This window comes from Zalophus californianus, chromosome 3, assembly GCF_009762305.2.
Source record: "Zalophus californianus isolate mZalCal1 chromosome 3, mZalCal1.pri.v2, whole genome shotgun sequence".
Classification (NCBI taxonomy): domain Eukaryota; kingdom Metazoa; phylum Chordata; class Mammalia; order Carnivora; family Otariidae; genus Zalophus; species Zalophus californianus.
This window is the reverse complement of record NC_045597.1, coordinates 183,776,956-183,802,075: the sequence shown is the minus strand read 5'-3', so window position 1 is coordinate 183,802,075 and position 25,120 is coordinate 183,776,956. Positions and strand designations below refer to the sequence as shown.

Here is a 25,120-nt window from a genome sequence, read left to right as displayed (position 1 = left end):
TTCTAAACTCCTGGGAGAGATCGGAAGAGCTAAGCTCCTCTCTCTACTGGTATTCTAATTAGCAATGACCAGGGGAGCAAAGTTCCATAATACAAATGAGATACAGAGGTTCTCCTCGTGTAAATTGTGGGGATTGTTTTTACAGAAGGAGGCATATGGGTCAGAAAGTTACCTTAAAAGTTGTCTGCTCTGCTCCTTCTCTTCATTTGAAAGCAGATTCCCTTTTCTGCTTTATCCTGAAATATCTTTCCCTTAATAATACAGACTATATTACTGCATTTTTAAAAAAGATTTTATTTATTTATTTGACAGCAAGAGACATAGCGAGAGAGGGAACACAAGCAGAGGGAATGGGAGAGGGAAAAGCGGTTTCCCGCTGAGCAGGGAGCCCGATGAGGGGCTCGATCCCAGGACCCTGATACGGGGCTCGATCCCAGGACCCTGGGATCATGACCTGAGCCAAAGGCAGACGCTTAATGACTGAGCCACCCAGGTGCCCCTATATGTCTACATTTTTACACAGTTTTTCAAATACCTACTTTTAGCCACAAGTGTAAAGAGTACCAAACCCAAGCGGAAGTAAGTTTTGTTATGGCTGCTAGCAAAGCATGCTACTTAGTTTTGGTCTTAGAATCTCAAAGTCAGGTATAGTCTAACAAATTCAGGTCCCTATGAATAAACTAGTACCTAAACAGTTCTTTAATTCAGCTCCTATGAAGATGGGAAAGGATTTGAAATTGTGAAGTCTACATCTGAAAATAAGTGACTACCACTTCCCATGTAGTCATCTCAGTAATAAATATATAATTCACTTATATATAATTATGATTCCATAATATTTCCATAGTCATATAATTTGTATAATTCAATGGGGTGGTAGTTTTGTTGTTTTGTTTTGTTTTTTTAAGAAGGCTCTATGCCTGGTGCAGAGCCCAATGTGGGGCTTGAACTTATGACCCTGAGATCAAGACCTGAGCTGATATCAAGAGTCAAACATTAACCAACTGAGCCACCCAGGTGCCCCCAGGATGGCAGTTTTTAATTGTTAATTTTTATAAAATAAATATGAAATTATTCTAGATTCCTCAACCATGCAGAAGTATACAAATCATATAATGGATGTATCCCCTTTCTCTCTGTGCTGCTATAGCAGGGTCTTCTGTACTGGTGTTCCTTCCATCATTATCAGTGGCATGCTATGGTGATAGGTGGATGGTTTTTTTTATTTAACTTTATAATTTTTTATTTTTATTTTTGATGGATGGGGTATTCTTAATCTGTTTGGAACTGGAAACTGGAACTAATGTTTCAGGGTCACCCCATGGAACACACACAGTGTGCCCTCCTGCTTTAATAGGTTGGTGTGCCCCTCTCCGAGACCATGACACCTGAGCTTATGGATTATACTGACCCCACTTCTGCATTCACTCATCCACCCATTCATCATTCCCCATAACATCTGCTGAGACCATGCTCGGGGCTGGAAAGGGGATTACAGAAGGCGGGCATGGAAGGTATTAGAGCGGCCTATGTTTGACTCTCTTCTGGATGCACATCGGTTTGTATTTCATCACGCACTTGAACTCAAGCATAACTGAGTGACCATTTGGCCAAGAAAATGTGAAAAGACGTGATGTGGATCTCTTCTGGACAAAAAAACGTTCAGACCCAGTATGTGGCTCACCACATCTTTTTATTCTGCCTCCACAATTGTGAAAGCTGGGATAGAAATGGTTTGTGCCCCTGAATCTCTCAGTAACAACCATAAGCAGAGCCCTCTTGTTGATCTACAATGGCCAGTTCGCATGAGTGAGAGCTTTGGTATTTAAAAGCCTATCCCAACTGATGGAAACTTTTCTTGAGGTGCTCACAAACTAGTAGGGAGACAACATGAAGCCACAGGCCAGAAATATACTGGGCATAACCAAGTAAGCGCTCAAGGTTCGAAGAAAGTAAGACATGATAATCTGCCCCCCCATCTTTCTCCTATTCCCGTTTCGTTCTGGTGTCCATACTTGAACACTGTCAGTCTTCCAGTGTTAATGGAAGCTCCCACTAGCCTTGGACAGGCCACCTCTAAATGGATTCGTCTATAAGGACTGGAAAAATATGAAATCAAAAAAATTTCTTCATTTTGTGTATGTGAGCATACAGCCTGAAACCGAGCCCTAACATTTTGACTAATCAAGAACATTTGCAGCAGAGAAAATTATTTTCTGTTTCATATATGTTCATTTTTTAATTGAACATTTTCAAACTAAGGAACTTCCGTAGGTGGTAATAATATCGATACAACAGGAAAACATACTTTTTATAAAATGGATATTCTTGTTTTTACTTTTTATAAGGCCTACTAGTAAAATGTAAATTAAGGAAACATATCTTTTTCTTTTTTCCTTTTTTTTTTTTTTTGTTTTCATCTCTTTATTTTCTTTCATAAATGTATCTAACAGAAATTACAGATTTTTTCCCCCACCTTCCTTCCCCTATGGAGCCAGGGAGAGTGACCTTTATCTGCATTATTACATGTGTCACAAGGGCAAGTTTGACCTCAGATTCCTGTAGTTTTAGTTCCCACCTGATGGGAAATCGAGATGTGCCAACAATAGCAATTACACAAATGATGTCATGATCAGGCTTATGTACATCAAAGTGCGATGGAGATACTGAGGAGAATAATTGTTGGCAGCGTGATAACCAGAAAGGATGATGCTCTGTGGCCTCCTTCTGATAGGGTGGGCTGGCAGGAGTTTGACATTGTCATTGGAGATGAACACGTTTCTTTAACAACATCAAAAATTGGACTCAATCCAAGGGTCCAGCAGGCTTACAGGTATTTTATTATCTTGCCCAGAACCTGAAGTGTTTTGTCTTCAGTCTTACTGGATTACACTTCCAGATTAAGCCAGTGTAGATTGACTATTGGGGTGGACACAAGGGGAGCGGGTGGGAGTAGCTGTTTTTAATAACCATCGTCAGGAAATTTTTGTGTATATCAGGGCAATTTTTTTATAAACGATAAATGGTTGTCGTTAATAAATATATAACGAACTGCAAAAAAAAAGAAAGAAAGAAAGAAAGGAAGAAAGGAAGAAAGGAAGAAAGAAAGGAAGAAAGAAAGGAAGAAAGAAAGAAAGAAAGAAAGAAAGAAAGAAAGAAAGAAAGAAAGAAAGAAAGAAAGAAAGAAGGAAGGAAGGAAGGAAGGAAGGAAGGAAGGAAGGAAGGAAGGAAGGAAGGAAGGAAGGAAGGAAGGAGGAAGGAAGGAAGGAAGGAAGGAAGGAAGGAAGGAAGGAAGGAAGGAAGGAAGGGAGGAAGGAAGAAAATCCAACTTACTTCCTGCAACAGTTCTCATAATAATGCCCTGCCCTGCCCTCCTGGATGGACTCTGAACTTCCCACAGTTATTTTTCGTAAGTTCTAAACTTTAACTAGAAGGCTCAGAATAAAAGGCAAGACAGTGCCATGCCAGCAGCCACTTTGACAAGGGTTTCTCATTGAACCGGGGGGTGACCATGACCTGCTGTGAAGGGTGGACATCCTGCAATGGATTCAGCTTGCTGGTTCTACTTCTATTGGGAATAGTTCTCAGGGCAATCCCTCTCCTTGTCAACTTTGTGGATGAAGGCCAATTTTTTCACAACCCCATCTCTTGCTTTGAGTGGTGGCTCCCAGGGATTATAGGAGCAGGTCTAATGGTGAGTAACATTTATTTGGCTTGATTTGGAGAAAGGACTGCCTATTTTACCAAACTCCTAAACACCATCAGCTTTACAGTGGACTATGTCTTGGCTCAGGATACTGTCAGGAGCAGTGGAATGGTATTAATTTATACTCTCATCAGTGAAGAATGACAATTTAAATGAACTGTGGTATGGACTAGGGAGTTTGGGGAAAAAAACTAATAATTTGATAAAAGTTGGTTGGATTGTTACCTATCCTGTTACCTCACATGTGTTATGCTGTTCTTCTAAGCTTTAAAGTTAGCGTTCAAGGTGTTTTGAATCCTTTCCCTCAGTTTTCCTTTGCCAATACTAGTCTCTAAGTATTCACTCCAGGAATACAGGAGTGGTAAGTGGTACCTAAGGGAGTCTGTTTAACGTCCGAGAAATGAGCTTTTGTTTGAACGTGCGTGTGTTTAAGTGGTGATGAGTTCCCGCTGCTGGTCTTAGCCCAGACTTTCTGAAAACGCTCTTGGGTCATTACATGTTAAACTTTGGATAAAAATTTGTCCTTAAACAAAGTTATTCGTTTTTAAAATCAGTACTTTTTAATGGAAACAACTTGACCAAAAATCTGTCACAGAATTTTGAGACCCATTAAAACAAAAGTTTAATGAGAAAAAAAAAATTTGTCCTTTGGCTGGCACACTGGATTTGAGACCACATTGGCCCCAAAAAGCCATTTTAGGAAGCATGCCCCAAAAGTCAACAGTTTCTTTCCCTCTAACATCGTGAGCAATCTATTCACCTTGCTTTAGGCAGAGGGTCTATTTCTTCAAACAACCCTGAGAGTTCCCTTCCAGGCTGAGAGAAAGTGATCAACAGTACCAATCCTTGTGTCTGCTTTCTGCCCTTCTAGAAGCTTCTCTCTACTTAAATAGCATGAGCTTCCTTGCATCTTGCTTAGACCAAAAGACAGGAGCAGCTCGCCAAGTCTAACCAATGAGGGCAATTTCCACGAAGCCCCCAAAATTCCTCAGTTAAAACAATCCACTTAGAATAAGTCACGTCTTTTTAACTATAAACTGGCTCTACTACAAAACATGTCTCAGTCAAAAACAATTTCTTGCCCACATTAATGGAGCCTGAGGTGGTGATTGTACACACCTACATTCCATGTGTGTTTATGTTGGTGGGGGGAGGGGAGGAAGGTGAGGGGGTGAAGACACAGAGAAGGGCGCCCGGAGAGTACTCTCTGTGCCAGCTACTGGGTTTACACTATCTCATTTCATCTAATAATCTGGCTAAGCAGATATTACCATTTGTATTTTAACAGATCAGCAAACAGAAGGTGAGGAGTGTTAACAAGGCGCATAGTAGGTGTGGAACTCAATTCCAGATTTATCTGATTCCAAAGCTCTGTTTTCCACCAGTATTAGCACCATAATCCTCAACAGCTATCTCCAATTGACAAAGGGGAAAGATAAAATCCATAACCTAATCCGTGAATTTAAGTGACCAGGAAACTGAAGCATAGAAAGGTGAAATAAATCTGTGAAACAGTTCCAGAAAATCTGGACTTCCTGGTTCTTTGACTACTTTTACTTTATCATGCTCAGTAAGTATTAATGAAGATGCGGAATCACGTGAGGAATCTCTATTGCGCAGTACTGTAGAAGGTCATCAAGGCAGCAAACAACTTGAAAATTTCAATAGGCATTTTATAGACTAAGCCTCAAACTCTAGACTAGGCTCACGAGCAGACTGGTAGATGATAGAAGGGCTCAGAGTACAGGTACATTTTCATGCTCCTTGGCTATAGATAGAATGTGAAAGAATATCTTTTTCAAAGGGAATCATTCAAAATATTGAACTCTTCATATACTTGTAAACACACAGAAAAGTTAATAAGGAAGCATTCACTACCTGTGATAGTACTCTTGTCATAGCTCTTGAAATCTTTCTAAAATTGCTGTGGCATTTTAAATTTTCTTCAAAAACGGGATTTTGCAGGAAGTAGCTAATACTATGGAATTCATTATTGATTACTTCATAAAATATGCATTCATTTTATGGTTTTATGATTTAGTGAAAAGAGAGGTGAACATTTTCATCTTTTGAAACCATGACTAAGAGTAGATGTTACAAAATTATCTTCAGTCATTGTCTGCTAAGTGGAAAAATCAATACATGTTATTTTTTTTTCAGGTACTAAAAAGAAAGACTTGAAATGTTTCCTCTAAAAAATATAAAGGCCACTTTATTTTTATGTGAGATCAGTTGGAAGTCTGATCTTAATCATGCTGATTCATTGAGTGCGCTTATTACATAATGATAATTTATCAGTTATTAAAGTCCTAACAAATTGTTGAACGTTAACCAAATTAGAAGATATTATGTACAGCAAGTATTCTCAAAATGTAGTTTTTATATTTATGATGAACTATGGCTTTGTGTGTTACTCTCATGTTCAAGTACTTAGAAAAATCCCCAAAGTTGCATTCTATCTGAGTTTTAATGATCTAAAAGCTTTCTATTACTTCATTTGTAAAACTGTTTACTACCTTACTTCTAAAGCTGGATAAAAGTATGGGTTTCTATAAGAAAAAATGAACAATACTCTTTTTTTTTAAAGATTTTTTATTTATTTATTTGAAAGAGAGAGAGAGATAGCGAGCAGGAACACAAGCAGGGGGAGTGGGAGAGGGAGAAGCAGGCTGCCGCCAAGCAGGGAGCCCGATGCGGGACTCGATCCCAGGACCCCAGGATCATGACCTGAGCTGAAGGCAGACGCTTAATGACTGAGCCACCCAGGCACCCCACCAATACTACTTTTTTATAAAAACAAATGTCTATGAAGATTTTTAATTTCACAAAAACTCATGCATTCAAGCGTGCTTAAGAAGTGAAGAGAAAGAGTATTTTCCTAATTACTCATTTTCACAGGAGATTATCTGGAAGATTTATTATAATTCAGTTACATATGCACGCACATACTTTCATATTTTACTGTCCAGGGGTGCCTGTCTCAGTCGGTGGAGGGTGCAACTTGATCTCTAGGTTGTGGGTTTGAGCCCCATGTTGGGTATAGAGATGACTTAAAAAAAATAAAATAAAATCACATTTTATTGTCCATCTTATAAAGAGCCCCTCCAACGTCCAAAACTTTGAATGGACAAAATGATTGAAATACAGTGAATTATCAAGTTACCTATAATGATGGAACAAAGATGTGTTAAGATGTCATGAAGTCAACTGGGTGAGGATTCATATACCGCAAGCCATTATTACTTTATAAAACACCTTTGCAAGGGAGAACTATGAAAGTAAACGTTCAGCTTTTTTGAGATAAATTACTTTCTGGAGGCAGAAAGTTAGAGTTTAATTTACATCAATAAGGAAAATGGAATGATTTATCCATTTAAGTTGTAACTTAATGTTGTTTTACCTTTAACAGACTCATTACATTTCTAAATCAGGGGTTGGGAAATTTTTTCTATAGAGAGCCAGATAGTGAGTATTTGCAGCTTTGCAATCCAGTCTCTCTCACAACTATTCAACTGTACCATTGATGTGTGAAAGCAGCCATGCACAATATGTAAGTGAATGGGCATGGCTGTATTCTAATAAAACTTTATTTATAAAAAAAGAGATGGTGGGCCACAGTTTGCCAGTTTCTGTTCTAAATTATTTGTTCCTTAAATTCAGAAGACAATATAGCTTATGAGTACAACAAAGGAAGCTTAGTCCATGAATGCTAACACCTATTTGAGAGCTAAAATTTATTTTTCCTTTTCTCCTGGGCTCTCAAGCTACGCCCCAGAGTGGCTGGGCTGTCATACGTACCTGTGCCCCCTGAATTATAAGAGTGTTGGTGTTCAAGGCAATATATAAGCAAAGCTTGATAACAATACTCTGTTCTCCACAAGTGACATGGAGTCAGCACATGGTCAGAACGGGGTGAAGTTTGTCAGGAAAGCTGCCTTGTAAGGTGCAGATCTTAGACCCGTTCTAAAAGAACAAAGGTGGATGTGGGCTTGGAAAGAAGCATCAGGGAAAAAGCAGTAAGGAGGACGATGAGATGAGTCAGGTGGTGGTGTGGGGGCAGGGGAGTGGAGGATGAGAATGAATAGACTCTATGGAGGAAGAGAGAACTGTCAGAATTGGCCAGTGTAGAGTCGTGGTTGAGAGTCTGGGCTCTGGACCCCAAATGCCTAGCTTTGGATCCCCACTCATCCACTTTCTTAGGCCAGTCACTCAAACTTGCTGTGTCTCATTCTTTTCCTTGGTAAACTGGGAGTAATACTAGCGCCTACCTCATGGGATTGTTATGAGGCTGGAATGAACTGAACCATGTTCAACACCTACAACAGTACCTGGCCTGTTGTTAGAACTCAATAAAACATTAGAAAACAAGAATGGGAGGAAGAAGAGAGAATTGCTTTAGGGCAGTTGTGCTGAGAGAGCAGATAAAGTTCACGGCTAAAATTTCTACAGTGGAAGGAAATGATTTATATTTCACTCTTCAATGATACAAAACTTTTTCCCGTAAGAATTTCTACTCATGGCTGCTGACTAGATATTACTCAAAATTGAAACCTAATCCTGAGAATGCGGCATCATTTCTCACAGTTTTCCTCAGCAATGTTCATCTCCCCTGACATAGAAGGGACTATATGCAGGATTCCCAAAAAGTGAGCTCATGACCTGTCATGGATACATGAGCAGAAAGGAGAACGTGGAACCAAAAATAATGCTCCGGTCATAAGCTTGGTAACGGGCGAGATGGTGGTGACGCTCTCTAAATCAGGGGTTGGGAAATTTTTTCCCAAAACATTTTCCCAAAATCAGGGGGTGGGAGGGAAGTTAGGAAGTGGGAAAGGGTGGGGACAGAGTTCTTAGTTCCCAACTGCCAACCAAACAATTTTTTTTCTGGGTGCTTGCCAGATTAATTTGTACAATTTTTGGGAAATTGGGTAAGTGGTCATAGATTATAGTAACTTAAAAAAAAAAGAAGAGGAAGAAAGGAAAAAAAAAAAGAATTTTGGATGATGCAAACAATTCTTTCAGACACATTCCTTCCAAAACAATGAATAACTAACTCATTTTAATCCATTTAAAATCCAAGTCTCTCTAAAGATGAGAGTAAGAATGTAGATGGAGGAGTTTGAAGCTGTTATCCTGAGGTGTCCCAGCCCTCCCCCACTTTAATCTTCGTGGTTGAAATGGGGATCCCAAAGTACACGAGATCAAGGGATATTGCCAAATTTCCCCTTTTGTTCTCTTGAGCCTTGATTTCCCACAACCGTGGGAGGTGGTGATGAGTGCTTTTTCCATCTGATGAGAAGTAATCATATTCATCGTTCCTGTTGATGTGATTTCCGGGCCATTCCAGCAACAACAATGTCCTTGGCAGCAAGAAGAAGAGCGTGCTGCAACAACAGAACTGGAGTGAGTATGGTGCCATCGGCCTGGAGCCAAAGCACAAGAACAGTCGGTGACCGATGAGTCATCAGTATCTGCCTAGTCAGTGGCAGGACCACAGCCATAGAAATGTGCAATTTACAACGATTACATGATATTATGAAAAGTGTGAAGTTTTTCTTTTTTCTTTTTGTTCCCCATAAGAACTTAGCTTTGGAGTCAGTCTTCAGACCTTTCCTCAATCTCCAGTTTCACTAACCTAAACTTTTTCAAAGAAAGGAGATTTCGAAGGCACACCCAGAGCTGTAATCAATTTCATAATTCTTGAATACTTGTTATTTTCGTGGTGTGTCTAAAAAGACTTCAGTAAAGTGTACCCTCAATTCTATGAAAGATGGGTTTGCTAGGATCAGAATAATTTGTCCTTATACAGTTAAAGGAGACAATGGTTTTTTTTTTCCCAACATTTACTGTGCACCCATTATTACCAAAATTGTAACTAAGTTAAAGTAAAGGAAGTGAATATTTGTTAACCTTCTGTTACTATGCTCAGAACACTTCCAACTCTTACAACCTTATTTAATTCTCTCAAAACCACTAAGTGGGAAATATTATGGTCTCTGTTTCATTGACTGAGAAATTGATCCTCAGAGAATAATTTGCCAGGGTAGTACAGCTGGTAAGTAGGTGAATTTTTATCCAAATCCATCAGACTCCAAAATTCACAATCTTTACGCTATTTATGCCATGGCCATTGTTATTAAGTAACACTGAGGACTCTCATTATTCTCTAAGGGAGGGAGTAGATCAGTAAACAAGCAGTCATAGTAAGTATTCCTGGCTGAGCTTGAGGTTTGAAAACAATGGTGCTCAGCCTTATGAGAACATTAGAATCAACCAGAATGATCTTAAAAATATCAATGCCTGGTGGCCCCCAGAGATTCAGTATTTTTCAAAAGCACCTAGGTGATTCCAATGCAACCCCAGGGGTGAGACCCAGTGTTTAAAAGCGTGCGTATTTATATCTGTATTACACATTTATATTTTTAAAAATTACCCTTTTCTGACATTTGATATTTATCTAGGATTATAATTACTTTGCTAATTGTTGATAGTCCATCTTTGTTCCTGATACACCATAGATACTTGGAAGATATATGATATGACTTAAACACCAAAACTTTTACTGTGCACCCATTATGTATAAAATTATAACTAAGTTAAAAGTAAAGGAAGTGAATATTTGTTAACCTTCTGTTACTATGCTCAGAACACTTCCAACTCTACAACCTTATTTGTCTCAAAACCACTAAGATAACTAATGATGACTATGATAACTAATATCAATAAACATTAGTTTTCAGTTTCTCCTCTCTGGCATTTTTCTTTTTAAATTATAATTTGAAGTTTGACTTTGTATTACCTCTATATTGTACTTACATTCTTGAGAAAGATCTTGAGATATTTCTAAATCCCTGAACTGTAAAATATCAGAACACTTCTCTAGATTTTTGTCTCAAATCATATTTCCATTAAGAATCTTTTCCCCCCACATGTCTTTAATGACAAGTCATCTTTTCAATGATCACTTAGGTTTTTTCTGTCCTTGGAGGGCCATACATTGAGAATAAGCAAGACACCTTTTCATGCAGGTGTGGGGCTTAACTCAGCAGGATTTTCTTCCCCATACCAACCTTGAAAATCATTGGAATTCATGCTTCAGCAACATTACAGATTATTATGTGCCAAGGAGCTACAGGAACTCTGGAGCGCCAAGGGGGGGGGGGTGCTATATAATACAGCTCATGCTCTATTAATAATAGTGGTGCTGGCTATTTATTTAAAATTTCCAGCTTATATTGACTATATGCAATAAAGTGTTTTAGGCACTTTTCTCACTTCGTGGCAGTCATGGGAAGACTGGTGTTTAAGTCATATCATGTATCTTCCAAGTCTAGAAAAGACCAAAGCATCATAAAGCTGATAAAGGCTAGATCTTGAGGTGGAAGATGGGGTCACCAAGGCTTATCTCCTGTATTAACTGTTCCAACTATTTCCCATACTTTAACTGTTCCTTGCTCCTTCCCTTTGTCCAATTCTTGGTTTTGTTTCCAAATGCTTTGGTTTTGTGGAGTCATTTACATGAACCCCCACAGGATCAGTTCTATAGCCAGGCCCCTTTGTAGTGATAAGAAGTTAGAAATAATAAATGACCAAAATATAAACAGTGCATTTCTTGATGAGCAAATTAACTGGCACAGGCCACGATAGTGTGGAAGAATCTGGATTTGAATTAGACTCCAAGTCCATCGTTCTGTGCTTTCAGCTCGATGAATTCTGGTGTGGTGATTAAAATCTGAGCACTAGCATTTTCCCAGCTATGAGATTCTGACAAGTTTGCCAACCTCCCTGAATTATACTTTTCTCATCCATAAAGTGGGAATAATACTTGGGGTTGTTGAAAGGGTTAAATGAGATAATATATGTAAAGCCCAATATCCCACAACATGCATAAGGTACATAAGGAAGCCACTTCTTCTGCCTACTCATTTAAGTCAGGTCTCCTAAACCCTCTGGAAGCAGTAGTATTATCGCATCCAAGGAATAGGACAAGTATTCCTTCATCTCTGCAGATTTTAAGTCATAATTATCATTGACTAACAACTTCACTGAAGCAACATAGAGCTTTTTTTTTGGAAAGCATACACATATACCAACATTCACTTGGGCCATAACATTTCCTATTGGCAAATTCCATGCTTTTTTTTCTGCTTTCTCTGACTCTCTTTTATGAAATGAAAGGTGCTTAAAGGCTTACAATCTTTCTCCCTAACACAATATAGTTCTCCAACAGGGGCAGTTCTGCCCCCCAGAGGGACATTCAGCAGTGTCTGGGGCACATTTTGGTTGTCCACAATTTGGAAGGGTGGAGGGACTGCTACTGGTATGTAGTGGGTAGAGGCCAGGGATGCTGCCAAACATCCCAGAACATACAGGAAAGGCCCCAAAACAAAATGCCCAATGTCAGCAGTGCTGAGGTTGAGAAACTCTGCTTAACACTACACTATTTTTGGTCCCTGCAGAATGGGGACCACTAGCCACTCACAGCATCAGGGCCAAATCTGGATGAAAGAGTTGGGAGTCCGAAGACCAGACACCAAAATGTGGGTGGTTAAGATCTAGTCCAGGTTCTGTGGAGTAGGAAGTACACAGAATGGGGAGGAAGTACCAGATGTCAGTGGTCTCTTGAAACAGACAAGACTCAGGTATATAAAAGTGCAGATTTTCTGGAGACAGTAGCAAGCCCAACAATCTTTTTTTTTTTAAATTTTTTTTAAAGGCTTTATTTATTTATTTGACAGAGAGCGACACAGCAAGAGAGGGAACACAAGCAGGGGGAGTGGGAGAGGGAGAAGCAGGCTCCCCACTGAGCAGGAAGCCCGACATGGGGCTCGATCCCAGGACCCTAGGATCACGACCCGAGCCGAAGGCAGATGCTTAACGACTGAGCCCCCCAGGTGCCCCCCCAACAATCTTTTAGTAAGTCTAATCAAATGGCAGAGACTTTGCTGTCCTCGTTCTTGGATAATTCAGACCTAATCAAATGGAGATCCTAAGACCTAAGACCACGGGGGGCCTGGAGACCAGCAGCAGTTGATCAGAAGCCTGCACCTGCGGCTGAGTCTTGAAACAGACCAGAACACGTAAGAACGGGCGCCAATGCTCCTCCTTTATTTTCCAGGTGCTTCTGTCATCACTTCTGAATGTAATCACGGTCATTGGTGCTGTGTATTGCATGTTGGTATCTATCCAGGCTCTCTCGGACCTATCAAGGTCCTCTCATTTGTAACTCTCAAGAGAACAGCACTTCCAGTTGTGAATTTTCATTCAATAACTTGAGGTGAGTATCCTGATTTTCACGGATTGTCTTACATGCTGCAGCTAGTTCCATGAGAATAGTGTGGTGCTGACACGGTGCCATGTTGTGCTTTGATGGAATGAGTGGAACACAGGTTCTTAGGGATTTAGCACCTTAATCCCACTTGGTACAATCTCACAGAAATGGAGGAAACACCCAGAATGGTTTTGGGGGGTGGCGGGAAGGGCAGGAATCTTGTCCAAAAGGAGTACTTGACTCAGATGGCTTATCCCGTGGCTGCATGTGTGTCTGTGTATAAAGAATTTCTAGAAATATACACCAGAAACTTAACTTTTATCCTTGAAGAATGGCCACGGGGGATGCCCTGGGGAAGTGAAGGGAGCACTGAGTTTCTACACTTCTGAACTAACTCAGGTTCTCAGTCCTAATCATGTGTTACCTTTATAATTTAAAAAATGGAATAAAAACGCAATACATAAAATCTAGAGCCTTACTTATAAGCTCTAAGAGAAACAAAAGCAGTCGATGGATTCATGCAGAAGTACTGCAAATATACTGTAGGCATGGGAATGGATCAAGGTTAACTCATATAGTGATAATATTGAGGAGTTACTTGTAAGTGGCTCATTTCAGACTTGTCACATGGTTCTGTGCCTGAATCTAGGCACAATCTGTAAAACTGGAAGAAAAGAACAATCTGACTCTTGGTTATCTGTATGTTGCTCAGTTTGGAAAAGAACCAGAATTCGCTTTTGTAATTACACGAAAAAAAAAAATCCCCCCTCCTTTTCTCTTGCTACCTTAAGAAAAATAATCTCTCAAAATTTGCATACTGCAGTTGTTGTGACTCAAAATTAAAAAAAAAAAAATCCCTTTCCTAGTAGATCTATAGTTTAAAATAAGACCTTTCAAGCGCAGATGCTCTACACATTTGGCCCTTAGGAGAGAATAACTCACCAGTCACCAGGCTAAGCTCTGGAGATAAGAGCCACTGTAACTGGGGAGACATAGTAACAGAAAAAGTTACAAGACGGATCCCATGCTTGCAGCAAACTGCAAAAAGCATACTCCCATTCCATGTGCTGAAAATACTGTTGTCTTCCCAGGATAAATGTCAGTTGTTGGTATCCAGAAATGCAAACTCTCTAAGAATACTTAGCCTTACTCTGTAGAAAAACTGGGGGGAAAATCATCTTAGGGCAGATGGCGTTTGGGCTAGAAGTCTCTCATTTTCCATACCTTGTTATAATGGGTACAAATCCCTTTAATCAGACATTTTTTAACATGCCTTTTGTCAGTAAAAGTACAGCCAGTTTAAGAGCAGATGCAACACTGCAATTTTGTACTAAGAATTGAGCTCTGTAATTGAGCTCCGCAAGGGGGGGGTGGGCTCCTTAATTTACCTGTCTTTAGCAAGTAGAGGACCGCCTGTATAATTAGGTTGAATCATGTGAGATTAAGAATATTCGACCATTTCTGACATAGAAAATTTCATATGGTTCAACCCAAGAGTAGGTACTATAGAAATGCTGGTTGAGGGATGGGGCAGATACTCAAGAAAAGTTTTGTAGCTGTCAGAGTACATGGATATATGATCAGAAACCCAGATCCTAGCTACAGCTTCTGGGCACAGTATTCCAAAGGACTTGCTGTTTTAGTATACTTGCCGTTTTCTGGGCACGATGATGCATTCTTTTCATGGTAAGTGATATTCCTGAAAATCTTACATCGTTTCTTTCATTTCAGCGACATTCATCCAGAATCCTTCAATCTGCAGTGGTTCTTCAATGAGTCTTGCCTCTCTCCTACTGATTTCAGTAATCTCACCATCGATGGCTTCATGGCCAGGGACTGGAGAAAATATACCTTGCACTTCAATTCTAAAGAAAACAAACACAGGGTGATCCATTTCTCAGTGTTTTTCGGCCTACTGCTTGTGGGGATTCTGGAGCTCCTGTCTGGGCTCAGTCAGATGGTCATCAGTTTCCTTGGCTGTCTGTGTGGAGTCACTAAGCGGAGAAGTAGAATTGTATAGTTTCATGGTAATAAAATGGAAATATTAGCAGTTTTGAATCATTTGAGAATTGCATTTAAAAGACACTCTTTGGGGCACCTGGGTGGCTCAGGTCTTAATCCTGGAGGATGGGGGGGGGCTGCTCAGCGGGGAGCCTGCTCCTTCCTCCAGGTTGTGCTCTCTCAAATAGATAAATAAAATCTTAAAAAAAAATAAAAGACACTCTTTTAGAATTTCAAAAATGGAACACTGTCTAGAAAGCTGTATGAGTCCCCCTAGGCCAAAAGTCATCTTTGAGCTGATTAAAAAAAAATCAGCCTTTCATGTATAAAGCAAAAACAATCATCAGTGGTTGACTTTGGGGAAAGGTGGAGAGAAGTTTTCAATTTGTTTTGTATCTTTTGGTACTTCTGTAATATTCGAATTTTGTAATTCTATATTCTTGTGTGTGGAGGGAGAAGGGAGAGAGGGAGAAAGGAGAAGGAAGACGGGGAGGAAGGGAGGACAGGAAGGAACAGAAGTTATCCTGGAAGTGAAAATATGGAACTTCTTTATGGTATTTCTTTATACTTGAATAAACAGATAACCCGAATGGTTTTAGACCTAATTTCCAGCTTATAGGCAATCTGGGGAAGAGGACACAGTCAGACAAATCCAAAAGGTGGGGCAGTAAGCAGACAATAGCCCCGTTTTCAACAGGAATATAGGAAAAATAAAACGTGGGGCGGGCTGAGGGAATTAATCCAGATTAAGAGAACAGAGACAGGATTCAATGAAAGGTGTTCTGTAGACTCATTTCATTGGGGGATAACTGGGGAGACTTGTACAAGGATTGGTTTAGGGGGGCGCCTGGCTGGCTCAGTCAGTGGAGTTTTCGACTCTTGATCTCCGGGTCCTGAGTTCAAGCCCCATGTTGGGTGTAGAGCCAACTTAGATAGACAGACAGACAGAGATAGGAAAGAAGGAAGGAAGGGAGGGAGGAAGGGAGGGAGGGAGGGAGGGAGGGAGGGAGGGGATTGGTTTAAGTCATATCAAAGAATTACTGTTAATATTTTTAGTCCTGACAATGGTTTTATGGTTACACAGGAAAATGTTCTTATTTTTAAAGAAATGTATATTTCTGTGTTTGGGGGGAAGTATCATGTTTTTAAAATACTTCACCCAAAAAATGAAGCTATGGAAAAATGTTGTTATATTTAGGTGACAGGTATATGGCAATCCATTATACTCTTCTTTTTTTTTTTAAGATTTTATTTATTTATTTCAGAGAGAGAATGAGAGATAGAAAGCACGGGAGGGAAGAGGGTCAGAGGGAGAAGCGGACTCCCTGCTGAGCAGGAAGCCCGATGTGGGACTCGATCCCAGGACTCCAGGATCGTGACCTGAGCCGAAGGCAGTCGCTTAACCAACTGAGCCACCCAGGCGCCCCCATTATACTCTTCTATTTTCCTGTTTGCATTCTTCCACAATTAAAAAAAATAAATGCCTCAAAAAAAAAAAAAAAAAAAGCCAGCCTTTCAAAAGCTTTCTATACGTGCAAATCTTTAAGACAGGATAACAAAACCATGCATTTACCATATTAAAATGTTATAAAACAGACAAAACTGAAAATCCAATTTTCTGAATGTGATCATTCCTGCATTTTATTTCAATTATTTATGTTTACTGGGTTTAAAGTTCTAGAAATAATTTTCAATACCTATATAGCTGCCCCCTCAAAATTAGTAACATCAAGGACACATGGGCATTTTTTTCTGAATCCATTTGCTGTATAAAGACCTCTCTATACTCCTTTATAGGCCTATTTATCCTTGAGGTCTAGCTTTAGTGTCTCTTGAGAAAGCTTTCCCAGGGTGCAGGATTCCAACAAACTAAGTTAGCACTTACCCAGACCACTGTTATCATACCTGTCACAATGTAACATAAATGTTTGTGTCTACTACTACCAGAAAATGTGAGAGAACAGGAACCATGTCCTTCTCATCCTATTCATCAGCTCTTTTAAAAAATTTTATTTAAATTCAAGTTAACGTATAGGTGTATTATTAGTTTCAGAGGTAGAATTTAGTGATTCATCAATTGCATATAACACCCACTGCTCATTACATCACATGCCCTCCTTAATGTTCATCACCCAGTTACCCCATCTCCCCGCCCCCCCTCCCCTCCAGCAACCCTCAGTTTGTTCCCTATAGTTAAAAATCCCTTATGGTTTGCCTCCCACTCTATTTTTATTTTATTTTTCCTCCCTTCTTCTATGTTCATCTGTTTTGTTTCTTAAATTCCACGAGTGAAATCGTATGGTATTTGTCTTTCTCTGATTTATTTAGCTTAGCATAATACCTTCTAGTTCCATCCATGTCGTTGCAAATGGCAAGATTTCATCCTTTTTGATGTCTGAGTAATGCTCCATTATATATATATTTTATATATATATATATATATATATATATATATATATATATATATATATATACACCACATCTTCTTTATCCATTCATTTGTCGATGGACATTTGAGCTCTTTCCATATTTTGGCTATCATAGATAATACTGCTATAAACATTGGAGTGCATGTGCCCCTCTGAATTAGTATTTTTATATCCTTTGGGTGAATACCTAATAGTGCAATTGCTGGGTCATAGGGTAGTTCTATTTTTAACTTTTTGAGGAACCTCCAAACTGTTTTCCAGAGTGGCTGCACCAGCTTGCATTCCCACCAACAGTGTAGGAGGGTTCCCCTTTCTCCATATCCCCGCCAACATCTGCTGTTTCCTAAGTTGCTAATTTTAGCCATTCTGACTGGTGTGAGGTGGTATCTCATTGAGGTTTTGATTTGTATTTCCCTGATGCTAAGTGATGTCAAGCATTTTTTCCTGTGTCTGTTAGCCATAGTTGTAGGTCTTCTTTGGAGAAATGTCTGTTCCTGTCTTCTAGTTTTTAACCGGATTTTTTATTTTTGGGGTGTTAGGTCTGGTAAGTTCTTTATAGATTGTAGATACTAGACCTTTATCCAACATCATTTGCAAATACCTTCTCTCATTTTTGTTGGTTGCCATTTAGTTTTGTTGATTGTTTCCTTTGCTGTGCAGAAGCTTTTTATCCTGATGACTTCCAATAGTTCATTTTCGCTTTTGTTTCCCTTGCCTCCGGAGATGCGTTGAGTAAGGAGTTGCCATGACCGAGGTCGAAGAGTTTGCTGCCTGTGTCATCCTCTAGGATTTTGATGGATTCCTGTCTCACATTTAGGTCTTTCATCCATTTTGAGTCTATTTTTGTGTGTGGCGTAAGGAAATAGTCCAGTTTCATTCTTCTGCATGTGGCTGTCCAATTATCCCAACACCATTTGTTGAAGAGACTTTTTTCCATTGGACATTCTTTCCTGCTTTGTCAAAGATTAGTTGACCATAGAGTTGTGGGTCTATTTCTGGTTTCTTTATTCTGTTGCATTGATTTATATGTCTGTTTTTGTGCCAGTGCCATACTGTCTTGATGATGACAGCTTTGTAATAGAGCTTAAAGTCTGGAATTGTGATGCCCCAGCTTTGGTTTTCTTTTTCAACATTACTTTGGCTATTCGAGGTCTTTTCTGGTTCCATACAAATTTTAGAATTGTTTGTTCTATCTCTGTGAAAAATGCCTGTGTTATTTTGATAGGGATTGCATTAAACGTGTAGATTGCTTTGGGTAGTATAGACATTTAAACAATATTTGTCTTCCAATCCAAGAGCATGAAGTGTTTTTCCATTTCTTTGTGTCTTCTTCAATTTCTTTCATGAGTGTTCTAGAGTTGTCAGAGTACAGAGTACTATTCCATTGTATGTATCCATCCATCCACCCATCCCACATCTTCTTTATCCATTCATCAGTCAACAGACATATTGCACTCTTTCTATGTTTTGGCTATTGTGGACATTACTGCTATAAACATTGGGGTGCAGCTACCCCTTCGAATCACTATTTTGTATCCTTTGGATAAATACCTAGGAGTGCAATTGCTGGGTTGTAGTGTCTATCTTTAACTTTTTGAGGAACCCCTTTGTTGCTTCTGGTCCTTAGCAAGGTCCCTCCTCTGCCCAGTCCCCAGCCCCCATTCATCTCATCTCTCTGGCTAAGTCCTCTTCATCCTTCAGACTTCAGCAAAACCATCATGTTTTTCTGAGGGGCCTTCCCTAACCACCTAATAAAGATTTCCCTTAATTTTCTCCTTTAGCATTCTGCCATTGATAGTACTCATCACAATGGCAACAGCACTTTTATTTGTGCTGGTTTCTTAAATTTTACTCTCCCCCCATAAGACCATAAGCTCCATGAGTCCAGAGATGTTTCTTTTATTTACTCCTGGTATACTCGGTGCCAAATATAGTGCCTGATACAGAGTAATTATATTTTGTTGAATTAATGAATCTTATCTTTTTTACTTAGCTTTTAGTGAGTCAGTGCTTACTGAATCAATGCCAAACTGCTAATAGCCATAAAATTAAAACACAAGTGAAATGAACATGACTGCTCATGGACTTGACTGAACAATACAAGGGTCAGTGACGGTGCAACCAATCTTCTCATCACCTTGGAAATGGGTGAGATGATTCTACTTCTCCACAAGGTCATGAAGAGACAGGAACTTAAGCCTCTCGTGTCAAAGGGCACAAGAGAGGATGGTTGGCAGTAGCACAATCAGCTGAAATGGCTGGTAAGTTATTTCTTTGCTCTTTTAGTCTTGTGGATACCACCGCCATGGATTAAATGCTAAAGCCTACGGGCCACTGGTGGTTAAAGATCTTTTGGGGTGATGCCATCTCTGCTCTGGTGCCTAAACTTACAAATGCATGTACACACACACACACACACACACACACACACACAGTCCACATCTAGTCATTTACAAAGCTCACTGATCTTTTTTTCACTTCTGCCCCCATGTTCAATCTCATTTTGGAATCTTTACACTTTCATTTTTTTTGCCGTGTCCACCATCCGAAACACTCCCCTCTCCCTAACCTTCAGCCTGTATCTCAAGTTCCTCATTTTTATAATCCTCTAATTCTTTAATAAGCCTCCCCCCGCCCTCCTCCATGAATCTGTCAGCTCCTTAGGGTCAGGGCTTGTGGCCTCCCTGCTGTGACGGCTCACTACAGAGGTGTGGTGCACACATGAATTTCTACTTAGTGACACAACAACACATTGTAAATAAACAGCAGTTATGGGAAATTAAACCTTTCTGAACTTGGGGCCCAGAAAAAGAGTTTGATTTCAATGTCAAACATAATTAAGAAGCTAGAAAACAGACACTCATACAAGAAAGGAAATTTCTCTTGCAAATATATTTTCCTAAAATTATCCCTCAAATTGTAAATAACCTGCTACTGTTTCAGTAAGTATTCCCAGAAGTAGGAAAAAAAGAAACTCCCTTAGGTAGAGTTCTGTGCTTAGTTGTATGACACTAGCCTGCTAGGTTGAGCACTGTATTACTGGCCCTCCCTGTAAACTCTTTTCCCACCTTCCCCGTCCCAGAATCTTTTCTTCATTCTCTGCTTTTTGAAATCGTGTGTGTGTGTGTGTGTAAGTATGTATTTCAATGTTCAGCTCAAATATCTGCAAGTGTTTCTTGACCATCCTGACCAGGAATGAACTTGTTCCTCTGAACTCCAAAACCATTTTCTTACAATGATGAACAACTTCCAGGCGAGGGAGGCTGGTGGAACAGGGCTTGGCTTTGGAGTGAGAGATTCAAGCTCTTCTATTTTTTAGATCTGTGACAAGGCGAAGACACGTTTCTTTATTGTCCCCTTTTGGGTGGTAAGTTGATTTCCTATTTACCCTTTCACTGAGGGCACAGTCTTTTGGGGTCCAGCTTCATGCAGAAATCTCCTGTCACAGCTAGTGCCTTGCCTAAGACATGGGACTGTATTCTCCTGCCTTCTGTACAGCCACTAAGGGAGAAAGTTCTAGATCTCCAGGGTTTGGTAAAAATTAACAGGAGAAAACAGCTTTTGTATTGGCTTATCTCCTGGAATGCCTGCTTTTATTTCATTTTTGGCCCTAGCAGAATCCTTTTCATGCCTGCCCAGCAAAATAAGTGCTAATTTTACCTATCATTTTTATAATTTTTGTGGTTTCAATTGGGAGGATCACTCAGAAATTACCCTGTGAGCTAGAATTAATATAATCACATCATTAGGCTGTTATAAAAGGCAGAAGATTTTCATGGGTAAAAAAAAAAAAAGTCATCAAACTCATGATAAACTCTAGGAAGCAAAGAGAAGAATCCTTCCTCCAAGTATTTTATTTTGGAAGGATAGGGGAGAAGCAAGAACAGAAACATTAAATCTACCTCTATCTAAGGAATGTGCCTCAACTGCCTTTCCTTAACACTGAGCGCCTGGGTAGAGAGATACTGAAGATGTGTGGTGAATACTACATTTAACTAAAATGCTATCTGTTTCTGAATACAAAATCGGGGGGCGGATAATTCTGAGAGCTAAAGGCTCCCAGGATTTGGTTACACTGGTACACTTAAAGCTCACGAGATTTAGTATCTTAGCTAAATACTACAATGCAAAAAGCATACACCAATCAAGCTGTTTTCCTCTGAGGCACTTGACAGATACCACGACTTAGAAAACTACCTGTAATGCCACCAGTGCCTGATGCTGACAGGATGGAAATCAGAAAGGAAACACGGTAGGTTCTTGCTACCAGCCAAGTCATTAATTGCATTACCTCCTCCTGAGACAGGAAGACTCGGGTTCATTAATGGTAATATGATATGAAATACAGCTCATACCACAGTATGATGAAATAAAATTTTTCGACAAACATTGCTTTAGTTGACAGTTTATTAAATATACTACATTTGTACCTTATTCTGTAGTTTTTTAAATCATTCACACAGGGACTTAGTAAAAACATACTTTATAGAAAACCATCTGCAAAACTAAAATAAAAATAAGAACACACATTTTACACACATATTAGATAAACTGCTGGAAATGTTAGGAATTACTGTAATGAAGGTGACTGGAAAACATGAAGTGCCTTGACTTTATCAAATCTGACACCAGACCATGACTTCAGAAGTGTTAATGTTGAGACGTCGATGCAAAAGTGTCTATTAACAAAACTGTTCAATCTAACGGTGTTTGAGAAACAGGACAAAATAAAGTACTATTTTTCTTCTACAGATACTTTTCTAAATCCATTTCCTATGCACTCTCTCTCCCATTCAGAGAATTAATTGTGTGAGCTGATGAGGCAAAAATTCCTTTCAAAAAACAAACTAGAGCCTATTTACAAAACATGCAAAGGGAGAATTTTAAGGTGTTTGTTACTGCAGATCTGCTTAAAAGTGACTACAGCTGAGTGAGAGAAATATACCTTGACTTCTGCAAATCTCAGTCCTTCCCCCCTCCTTTCTGGAAGAAATACATGTTCAGGGCATGGACTATAAAACGGCATACAATGCAAAGACAGAAACAAAGAAGTTTGCAAATTCTTTATATTTGCAGCTGTTGAGACAATATTTTTGAGAGCTGAGGTTACCTCTAGCGGCGAAACCAGAGCCAGCTATTAAGCAGCCAGAACGCTACAGTAATTGAATACATGACCATTTCTCTTTTAGCACGCTCTTTGTTCTCCTCTTCTAGAAGTTGTAGACGTCTATTTAGTTTGATTATCTAAGTGAAAAACAACAACAACAAACAAAAGAGAAACTTTAATGCACGGAGCAATTCGGTTCTTATAAAGCAGTATGATTTTTCAAAAGAATTCTTATAAACATGGAAAGTTTGACGGGGAGCAAAATAAACTCTATGTAGAAAAAATGTTACCCATGACAGCTTAAATTCACTGAAATAATCTTCTCCTTTTCCCTTCTCCAAATTTCTGAGTCAGGAAAAGTATAGTTTCCTTCCTTCCTTGATTCAATGTGGGGCAAGGAAACTGTTGCACAATGCGTGCTATTCTGATTGAAAAGACCAAGTACGCATTTAGGCAGGCCTAGCACAGCAGAAAGGATGAGGGGCTCTGGCTCCTTTCTAGAAACTTCTGTCACTCAGCTTCAGTTGTTCATCTTTAACCTGCTTTACGTGCCTTCTCCGTCCACTCTGAGTGACTGGGAGAATCTCCTAAAATAACCTATTACAGCGGGCCCTGTGCTCTGCCACCCAGGCCCTTCAGGACTGAAAGGCTCGTAATTCTCAGCTGCTAGGAGTGTCACTGGGTGACAGAGCTCTGCCCTCGGCTGTTGGTCCCTACTGTGCACAGCCCTGGGCTGAACGGCTGCCTTGGCTTATGCTCCTTTACTGGGGCGGCAGCAGCATCAGTGACCAGTTAGTGACGGGGTGAAAGGCCCAGGCCCCTCACTCCAACTCTGAATGGTCACCCGGCTTCAGAGCTCCGCAGGAGACTGACTACACTGCAGCCCAACACTCCCCTCTTGCCCCATCCTGCTTCCTTCCCTTCCTTCCTTTCCTGAGGTGGTCACCTCAGGAGCACTCCCTGGGAAGCTCTCTACGTACAAACCGTCACCCCAGAATCTGCTTTCTGGGGGGTCTGACCTGCAACACCTATGTAAAAACACATTATAAAAGCAAAAGGTATTACTAATGTTATATCGGAGCGGTTGAAGGAGGAGAATTTTCATAATGCAGAACCCTTAGCATTTCAAGGACTGAAAGAACTCCAAATTGGGGGTGCGGGGTGGGTGGGGCCAGGATTGGGAGTCTATGGGCAGAACCAGACACAGAGGTGCAGAGATAACCATTTTAACAACCTGAAAAAGTACTTCAGTTTTGGTCAGTGCTGAGCAACCATTTTTCACCTATGGCCAATTCAGTTATATATATATATATATATAAAGGAGCACATAAAGATTACCTTTTCCCAACCATTCACAACGAGAAGTGCTTATTTGGTCCCATGGGATATGAGGTTCCTACACTAACCAATCCATTTTATTGTCAATGAAAAAATCGGCATTGATCTTGAGTCATTAAAATATTTTTATCTGGGCTCCTCTGAGAAGTAGCAACACCAAGGCAGCTTTTGAATGTTCCACCCTGACCGTGGACTGCACTGTGTGTCTTGGGAGCTGGGTGGCCCACGAGTCCCTCAGCCCCAGACGGACCCGATGGCATGCCCCTTGCTGGGTGTTCACGTTGGCAGCAGGGCAATCCAGCCACAGAAGCACAACCCCCAAAGCCGCCAGGGTCACAAATGTGAATTCTGCAGACTCTTCTTGGGACTCTGTTTTGTTACTAATCTCAGAAACTCATAGTTTCCCAGATGGCTTCCTGCTCCTGTTAAATTCTCACAGAATGTGTGTGACTTGCTTATAATGACTGTATCTTTCTCCTCCCTCATTCACGCTCTAAGGTAAAGACCGAATGGATGTTGTTAAAACTCTGAGGCTCTTATTACACTTTCAGGAAGGCAAGGTTGTTGGTGTAATGGTGAATTCAAAGACAAATGCCAAAGAAACCCCCTTCCTTCGACAGGCAAGGTGTAAATAAGTATAAGAAAATATGTAAGGACTTATAATATAGCATCCACTTGTTTTAATAAGTGAGACTCAAAAGAGTAGTATTTGCTTCATATTATCTTTTTATTATATTAAACCTTTACAATGATATTCTGATTTATTCTTAATGCTAAAATATTTAGTTTCTTCATCTTAGAAATACTTTATTTCACTCACCTCTCCTCTACATCTACTTGGCACAGACACAATTACAGCACCGACTATGCCTTCTCCACATGTATGTGTCTATGTGATTCTAGAGGCTGAGGGACTCATATTAAAAACGTGTGTATACAACTATAGTTCCAAGACAGGACTTTTCATAGAACACAAGAACCGTGTTTATAAAGACACTGTGCGAAGTGGAAGCAATGACTTCCAAAATGGAATTCTCAGAGTAACACAGGTCCCCAGAGTGACTGTTCCACACTTCAAAAAGTCAAACAAGCAATTTATGACTATACCAGTTTGCTAAAATGTCAAGATTCTTTGTTATTGGCGAGAATTATACCAATCCATCCTGGTAATACTGTTCTATGCTGATCAAAACATGTAAATGGTGGTTTAACATATCTTTAATCAAAATGGAAGTCAGGGCCCCTGGGTGGCCCAGTCAGTTAAGCAT

General features: G+C 39.9%; 2 protein-coding genes and 1 pseudogene across 14 annotated transcripts in view; 2 read left to right on the top strand and 1 right to left on the bottom strand.

The window, feature by feature from the left end:
* The first annotated feature begins 1,470 nt into the window (after positions 1–1,470).
* Positions 1,471–2,914, top strand: LOC113919649 (annotated as a pseudogene).
* Positions 2,915–3,511: 597 nt separating this feature from the next.
* TM4SF20 (transmembrane 4 L six family member 20) lies at positions 3,512–14,997 on the top strand. Its single transcript, XM_027590099.2, is given in 5 exon segments — positions 3,512–3,693; positions 9,043–9,109; positions 12,825–12,908; positions 12,910–12,983; positions 14,709–14,997. Coding segments are annotated over 5 exon segments (696 nt in total).
* A 6,786-nt stretch (positions 14,998–21,783) lies between these two features.
* MFF (mitochondrial fission factor) overlaps positions 21,784–25,120 on the bottom strand; it is a 31,011-nt gene continuing 27,674 nt past the window's right edge. For 8 of the 13 annotated variants that reach the window (XM_027588408.2, XM_027588398.1, XM_027588395.2 and 5 more), the window contains one exon: positions 21,784–22,651. In XM_027588408.2, coding sequence (XP_027444209.1) covers positions 22,520–22,651 — 132 coding nt within the window. In that variant the 3' untranslated portion in view covers positions 21,784–22,519. The remainder of the gene's footprint in view (positions 22,652–25,120) is intronic. The other 5 variants (XM_027588400.2, XM_027588406.1, XM_027588407.1 and 2 more) reach the window with 1 other exon arrangement.